We start from the raw sequence: 8,136 nt of genomic DNA, 5'->3' as shown, positions 1-8,136 counted from the left end.
GCGCGCGACCGGACCGTAGCGGGCGGCGGCGGGCGCGGGCGGCTCAGCGCGGGCGGCGAGGCAGCGAGGGCGGCGGAACCACCCACCAACGGGCCGCCGAGCGGAAGTCGCGCGGCCGGAAGCGCGGGCTATAGAGTCGCCACGGCGGGGGGGGGACGGCGCTCAGCCCGCGCGGCCGCGGCACAGGGGCCGGAAGCGCCTACCATAGAGAGGAGCGGTCGGCGGCTAGCGCGGCGCAGGGGGGCCAGGAGTGCGCTCCGCTCGGCGCCTTCGGGCCCGCGGGGCTCGGCCACCGCCCCCCGCTGCCCCCCCCCCCCCCCCCCGGGCTGTCAGCGGCGCACGGGCCCAGCCCGGGACTGCCCGGCACGGCCCGACTCTGGCTGCGAGCTGCGCTGCAGCTCCCTCCGTCCCCCAGCCGCGGGCTCCCCCGGGCGGGCCGAGCCGCACTCGGGGGGCTGCGGCAGCCCTTCGGCGGCCAGCTCGCCCTGCCGCCCCGGGGTGACGGAGACGGCGGCCGCCCCCGACAGCCGCGCTTCAAGCATGCTCATCATATGGCGGGAAGGGGGGAACAGGGCACTCGGGACCGGCGGTACCACCGCCTGCCTGTGGCGTGGGGCGGCTCCGCGCGCGCCCGCCCGGCGGAGACAGACCTCTCCCACCCCAGCGAGGGGCCCGGCGCCCCCCCCTCCCCCCCTGTATAGAAACTCCGCCCCACCCACCGACCAATCAGCAGAGGCTGACGGCCCCTCTCTCGGGCTTTCATTGGCTATCGCACGGGACCAAGCCGCCCCGCCCTCCCCGCCCCACTTCACGGCCTTTCACGCAGGGAGCGCGCGGGCGCCCCCTGTGGTGTTATATGCCCCGGAGCTCCGCCCACCGGCCAATTCGTGAAGGCTGACGGCACGCTCCTGGGCTCTGATTGGTCGCCGGGCGGGAAGCCCCGCCCCAGACGGCGTATTACGCAGCGCGGCAGTTGGCGGCGGCCCGTCGGCGGAGTGGCGACGCGCTTGGGGACCGGGAGGTGCCGGGCGAGCCCGGTAAGTATGTGGCCCCTCCCGTTCCCTGCACTCCCCCCCCTCCCCCGTCCCTATGCTGCCCTCCGCCGCGGGCCGGAACTGGCTCGGTCTGGCACTGCCAGCAGGCCCGGGGCGCGGCCGCGGCTGACAGGCCCAGCGGGCGCGGCCCGGTCCGGCCCGCCGGGCCTGGCCTGGCCTGGTCTTACAGCCGCCTCGCCTCGCCTCGCCTCACGGCCCGCGCCTCTGCCCCGCAGGTTGTGTGACCGCAACATGTCGGAGGGCGAGTCCAAGCAGGTGCCGAGCGGCGGCTCCGACTCAAAGCCCGAGTCCGCGTCGTCCGGCCCGGGAATGACTTCGGTGTCTGCGCCGGTGACTTCCGCGGCGCCCCCGGAGGAGGAGGAGGAGGAGAGCGAGGACGAGTCCGAGATCCTCGAGGAGTCGCCCTGCGGCCGCTGGCAGAAGCGGCGCGAGGAGGTCAGTGCCCGGGGCTGGACCTCTGGGACAAGCGGGGAAGCCCCGACCGAGCCGGGTGGGGCACGGGACCCGGGCGGCCTCTTGTCCCGCCGCGCCGGCTGTCCTCCTTCCACCTGTCCCCGGGTCGGCCCGGACCCCAGTGGCGAGGGTCCGTCAGGCTCCCGGGGCGGCAGGGAGGTGGATGGCCTTTCACGAGCTGCGGGGCCGTCTGTCCTCGGGCTCGGGCATGTCGAGGCCAGAGCGCGGCGTGCTTTTTTCCCTGCACATTCGTCGTGCTGCAGGCTCTTCTGTACGGGTGGCGTCAGGGCCCGCTGTTGGCGCTGTGCTGAGCGGAGAGCGTCTCCAGCACTCCTCGTGTTGCAGATCTTTTGCTCTGGGAATAAGGAAGAGCAGTGACTAGACAGGAGTGTGAAGTGAACAGTACCTGCTGCGGAGGCAGCCAGTTACCTGGTCTCATCGGCTTTTGAATTATGCTTTGGTTTTGGTTTGCTTTGAAGTCTTCAATTAGGGTAAAGCATAGCTGGTTCATGCAGACTTGTTTCTTGGCTTGTCCTATTCGCATCCACTTCTCAGTGTGTGTATCAGCGTTGTCCTGTGTGAAGATGCAAGTAGATCAGATCTTACTGTTCTGGACCTCTCCTTCCTTCCGCTCTTTGCTGTGCTCTGTTTATCTTATCGAGGGCTGTCTCCACAAACTGGTTTCTGCTTCAAGTTGGCTCAGTGAAACCTGCTCTGGCTGGGCAAGCTGTATAGCTGTGGTAGTTGCTGAAAGACAGAAAATGTTCACTCCAATGCTGCGGCACAAGTGCTGATATAGCTTTTCTCAGCCAAGTCAGGGCTGAGCCTAGAGGTTCCTCTGCTTTATCCATTATTGTAGACACAGTAGTTCAAACTAGGGTGGTGGTGAAAGAGTCATTTATTTTGATGTAAATTTGGAGGGCAAAGTAAGGTCAAGGATTCCCCACAGCTCCTTATGTTTGCTTGCTGGAAAGCTGTCTTAGTTTTGTTAACGTAAGCCAAATCCTAGCATGGTGTAGTAAGAATGTGCCTTTTCTGGTGAAGCTGTACTGTTTGGGTTGCAATGGGGAAGGTACCTGTATGAAGTGTTAATTCTATTCTCCACAATATATTCCTTACAATAACCTGAAGTGCTTTTTCCTGTGAGCTGTGCTGAACTGGCACATGTTGGGGAACAAAGCTGATGTTCAGTTTGTGTAGTCTTTTCAATATGTTTTATTTAATACTGATCATTTTGACACAGAAAGATAAATTTCCTTCCAGGCTTTTCTGTACTTTCCTACATAAAAAGTAAGGCTTTTTATACTAGGATCTAGTATTTTCTTTGGATTTTAGTTTTCCCATCTGCAGCCAAATTAAGGCCCAAACACAAGAAGCTCCTTAAAATTTTGGCATGGCTAAAATACTGTCTTCTGGCTTGAGAACGAGAGTGGCTGGTTGGTTTGAAGGCAAGCTGCCTCTGTATGCTAGACATATGAGCTTTGTTCCGCCTTACAGATAGAGGAACGACTGTTGAAGGCCACAAAACAAATTGTTGACTGACCTGGGGTAAACTCGGGGCCTCTGATTCTCGAGCCTTCATCTGTCAAGGTTGCACCGCCTCCCCGCAGGAACTGCTGATTCGGTGTCTGACTGATACCAGCTGCAGTTGCCCACGCGTGGGCCTTATGTTTCATGTGTGTATGAAAAACACACACTTGTAGTGATCATGCAGTGAAATTCTGTTTTGTCTCTTAATTTTGCATGTAAATTTGTGTCTTGATTAGACTCAAGCTTGTGGAGTGGCATTCATTCACTTTACCTGTATGACATCATACTCTTTTTGCTGTCTTCAGCTTTTGGACTGATCTGTTCCTTGGAGTAAACTCTCCCACTGCCGATGTTCCAGCATGAAATTTATTTTGGAACAACAGCTTTACTTTCTGAGCATCCTAGCATACCAGAGTAAAATGTCTCCTGTGCCAGTGGTGTCCCAGTACAGGGCTGCTAGCATGAGGGCTCAATCGACTCTGGTTATTCCGGTCGGTGCAGCCGTGTGGACAGGCTCTTACTCGCTACCCCTCGGCAGAGAGGAGGCCTTACACCATGGAAAAGGGACGTGCCGTGCCGCCTGGTGATGCAATCCTGATTCTTTATCTCAGCAATAGCTTCTTGGGATGCCGAATTAGGCAGCCACCTTGGAAGCAACATAACATGATAATCCGGGGAGAAAAGAGCACGTGTGATCGCAGGCAGAGTAAGATTGTGTGTGCTGCGTGTGGTCTGGTGTTCCTTGGATGCTACATTCTTTACCGCTTGCTTTGAGTTGCGTACTTGGATGTACGTTTGGAAATGTAGTAACCTCACTTTATTATTTTTTTTATTTCACTACTTTTTAATAGCTACAGACTCTTTGTAATCAAGTTCCTCGAACAGAGGTGGCATTGCGTAGGGGCTGTGCAGAGAGGGGTCCCACGAGTCCAAGGGAGCAGGCTGCCCTGGTGAACGGGAAGGGTGTAAGTGCTCAGGCTATTTACCGTAAAGGAGCAGATTTCAGCAGAATAAGCCGCAGCGATGCCAGAGCACGTCTGCCTGTCGCCGGTGCCTCCGCGGCGGCTTCTGGGTACAAAACCAGAACGGTAGGGTTGCGGGGCGGCGGAGGAGCCTGCGGCGGCTGTGCCAGTCCCGCTGCTTGCCCGCTGCCGGCTCCGCGGCGCTCAGGCGCGTTTCTCCGCCGGGGGGAAGCCGTCCTCACGCCCTCCCGAGCACCCCGGCGCAGGCGCGCCCGCCGCTAGCGCCACCGGGGCTGGGGAAGGCCGCGGGACGGGCACTGGCCGGGCCGGGGCGCGGCGGGCGGGGCGGCTCCGCGAAGGACGGCTGCTCTCGCCAATGGCAGGGAGCGGGAAGCGTTGCATCACCAGCGCCAGCTCCCGTAGGCTGCTCGCCGCCCTGGCCACGCCCAGCGACGCCCTCTCCCTCGTGCCGGCGTCGGCTCCGCCGGTGTTCGGCTTCCGGCGCCGGCCCCGGGGGAGGGGGACCCTCTGTGCGGGGCTTCTGCCCGCATCTCCCGTCGCTGGCTCCGTCTTTGTTCCGCTGCAGTCACCCGAGTCACAGGGGGGCTCAGCAGCCCTGGCCGTCGGCTGGGTTCTCGGGCACACGGGGCGTTCGCTAGCGCATCAGGCTCGGGGTGCTCGGTTTGTGTCCAGGGTAAGTTAGCAAGTCAGCAGAGGCTGTCTGGGGAGGCGGGGGGAGGAAAAAAGTTTCGGCTGTTAACGCAGTCGAGTTGGCAGGATTGTGAATTACTTGGTCATATTTTAGCTACAGCAGCCTAGGCTAAACTATATTGGCTAATATAACTTGAAATATATTGGTTCACAAGGGGAAAATAATGCCGGGCACAAGTCTAAACTGGGAGAGGAGTGGCTGGAGAGCAGCCCTGCAGAAAGGGACCTGGCGGTGCTGGTCGGCAGCAGCTCAACAGGAGCCGGCAGTGTGCCCTGGCAGCCCAGAGGGCAAACCGCATCCCGGGGGGCATCAAAGACAGCGTGAGCAGCGGCCAAGAGAGGGGATCCAAGAGAGGGGATTGTCCCGCTGAATTCAGCCCTGGTGCGGCCTCACCTCGAGTACTGTGTGCAGTGCTGGGCCGCACCGTTTGAGAAGGCTGTTCAGGTCCTCGAACGCCTCCAAGAGGAGGGCAGCGATGCTGGTGATGGGGCTGGAAGGCATGTCCTCTGAGGAGCGGCCGAGGACTCTGGGTTGGTCTGGTTTGGAGAGAAGGAGGCTGAGGGGCGACCTCTCTGCAGCTTCCTGAGGAGGGGACGTGGAGAGGGAGGTGCTGAGCTCTTCTCCCTGGGATCCAGGGACAGGACACCTGGGAATGGTTCAAAGCTGCATCGGGGGAGGTTCAGACTTGACGTGAGGAAGCATTTCTTTACCGAGAGGGTGTTCAAACCCCGGAACAGGCTTCCTGAAGAGGTTTAAGAGGCATTTGGGCAATGCCCTTAACAACGTGCTTTAACTTTTGGTCAGCCCTGAAGTGGTCAGGCAGTTGGGCCAGATGATCCTTGTAGGTCCCTTCCAGCTGAACTAATCTATATTCTACTCTATTCCTGCTTAAACTTCAAATGTAAGAAAGGGTTGTGTTGAGTTCATTGATGGTAATTTTTCATAGAGGCAGGGAACTTCTGTAGTGCAAAGTGTGTAATTGCTGTGAAAGTTCAGAGTAGTCTTTTAAAATTAAATGCTGCTGTGAAATTTTTAACTAAGAACCTATTTTAACTAGATAATGCTTACCTTCCCCAAAGTTGGCTTCTTTGTCGAACGTGTAATGAATAGTGCGTGTGGTCATGCTTTGATATACCTGAAGGGTGAAGTTGCTGCTGGATTGAGATGGCTAGGAGGGGGGAGAGTAAATGTAGCTTGTCCCATAGGATACTTATTTTCTGTTGGTTGAACAATTTACACAAGAGAAGACTTAGTATCACTCTGCTCTTTCCTGCACTGTATAACCAACGTGGGCATTTTCAGGCATCTCTCTCCTGTCCTTAAGCACCGCAGGGACCATGACAATCTGCTTTCTCATGCTGCTGCTGCGTATACTTTGCAATCGTGGGTCTCCTGGTGTGTTGCAAACTGTATTGCTTTCCTGCCTGAGCTGAATCCCTCTATGCATTGTATCCACACATCTGGTTGCTCTCCTAACATATACAAAGGTGAGGCTTTAGCCTCTTCAAGGAGCTGAAGATAAACTTTTAGCAGGGGAATCTTGTCTTGTGGCAGAGAGACATAGAAAAAGGACCCACAGCATGAGGTTAGGGGAGTCGCAGGAGGGAGAGACTGAGGCTGACAGGCTCTCCAAGCTTGTGCTTGCCTTGGTCCCTTTTGGCTTTTCTGCCTGACAAAACCCTCTTTTTCTGCTGTCCCCATGTGACACCCCATTTTTTTCTTTCAGTCAGCATGCGTGCATAATTTATTTTTCTTGGGTTGTCCAAGTATCTTCAGAATTATCTGCTATGCCTCCTAGGAATAGAAACTTCTTAATAGAGATGGATTGCAGTGGCACACTTGCAGTTCATTTTTAGACTCCTGCCACTGGCTGGTATTAAACCTGAAACCGAGAGCTCGGACTCAGTGTCTACTGTCCCTGAGAGCTACACCTATCAAGCAGAAAAGTGGCCCCAACATAATTGTAGGAAAACTTGTGCTCTGCTGCAGCAGAATCTTTTTCATTTTCAACCCAGTAAATCTGTTAGTGGGAGAGACTTAACCATTCACAGACTTAGATGGTCCTGTAGTTTGTCATGTGTTTAATAGCTGTCTATTGACTGGATTCCTTTCTATACCTTTTCTGGATAGGAAAACACTGTGTGATTGCATAAGCCAAGACTTTATTGTAAATACTTTGTTGACATCTTTGTAACATGCTTAGTAAATAACCCCTTTAGTGCTGTTGAGTGAATCTGTATCATATTGTGGATATGGGAACAAGCAGGTTCCTGTTTTGGTAATGTGTGTGAGCATGTCTGTCATGGTTAAGAGAGAGAAAAGGGCCAAGCAGACTTGGGTATGCTAGGCTTCCTCTTCTGCGGGCTCCTTGTGAGGTATAGTCAGTTGTGGTACAGCTCTTGCCAAGTGCTGCTTCGTTCCCTGACACACAAGACTGCAAGGATGTGAAGCCTGGCACTTAAAGGAGAAAAGAGAGATAATGGGAGAAAGAGTACCAGTCTCTGTGTAAATACCTTTGCCCTTTCTCTGAGGATATGTCAGGCTGCTCAAGATTAGCGGGAGAACCTTGTAAAATTCGTGTAGTCCTGCTTGCATTCAGTCCCTTGACTAGAAACTTGGACTCGCTCAGTCCTGTGTGGATGGCATACACAGGGGTTGTACTTCTTTTCTACAGATTCCAAAATCTTGGGGCTGATTTCTGGGGTGGCTGAAAGGTGATGTTTGAGTTCTTGCTAGCCATCAATGATCTCCCTTGAGAAAGAAGTGACTTTGTAGTTGTCTGATTGTTGTTCCATGCTTGAGGTATTACTAACTTTTTTGCGAGCTCAGCTGCTGGAGCACTTTCCATGTTATGCCCCCACTTCTGTGGCTGCTGAGATTGAGAGGTTCGTTTTTGCCTCATTCCTGGAGACAAATCTCTTGTATATAAGTGTGTCTGTGCCTACAGTGGTTGCTACATTGATTAATTCTTGTTTTCCTATCTAGTATTTCCACTGTCAGGTAAACTAGCTGAAAGGTGCAGCCCTTCATAGCTTCCTTTACTGTGGCGTGCAGGCTAAGATAGGATGTTAAGTTCCATGTGGACCTGGGTATTAGGTCAGGTGCAGAACTTCAGGAGCAGTATTTGAGGCAGTATGCCTGGGGGTATACCTGAGTTCAGTGTTCAGTCTTGCTATTCTTCATTGTATACCGTTGCTGGAAGTTCAGAAATTTAGTATATGCAGCACCGCTGCCATTAGTTTGCTTCTCTTTTTCTTATGAAAGACCTTGCAGTCATTTGGATAGGTGGTTCCCAGCTGTTCAGGGAGCCCTTGATGGCTAGGTGGCTGGATGTTACAGCTGAATTTTAGTGCTCAGGCTAACAGATGCTCTTGATCCATGCTAGTGCTATCAAATGTTAAGGAAGGAGCTGTGGTTTTTGAGG

The 8,136-nt window shown here is 55.0% G+C and overlaps 1 protein-coding gene across 2 annotated transcripts in view; it reads left to right on the top strand.

The window, feature by feature from the left end:
* Nucleotides 1-907: 907 nt before the first annotated feature.
* Nucleotides 908-8,136, top strand: part of NRBP1 (nuclear receptor binding protein 1) — a 42,360-nt gene continuing 35,131 nt past the window's right edge. Inside the window, exons 1-2 of one of the 2 annotated variants that reach the window (XM_052809158.1) lie at nt 908-1,037; nt 1,271-1,490. In XM_052809158.1, coding sequence (XP_052665118.1) covers nt 1,287-1,490 — 204 coding nt within the window. In that variant the 5' untranslated portion in view covers nt 908-1,037; nt 1,271-1,286. The remainder of the gene's footprint in view (nt 1,038-1,270; nt 1,491-8,136) is intronic. The other variant, XM_052809157.1, reaches the window with a different exon arrangement.

Source organism: Harpia harpyja, chromosome 15 (assembly GCF_026419915.1).
Source record: "Harpia harpyja isolate bHarHar1 chromosome 15, bHarHar1 primary haplotype, whole genome shotgun sequence".
Taxonomy (NCBI): domain Eukaryota; kingdom Metazoa; phylum Chordata; class Aves; order Accipitriformes; family Accipitridae; genus Harpia; species Harpia harpyja.
Note: the sequence above shows the minus strand (reverse complement) of the source record. Positions and strands in the feature narration are given on the sequence as shown.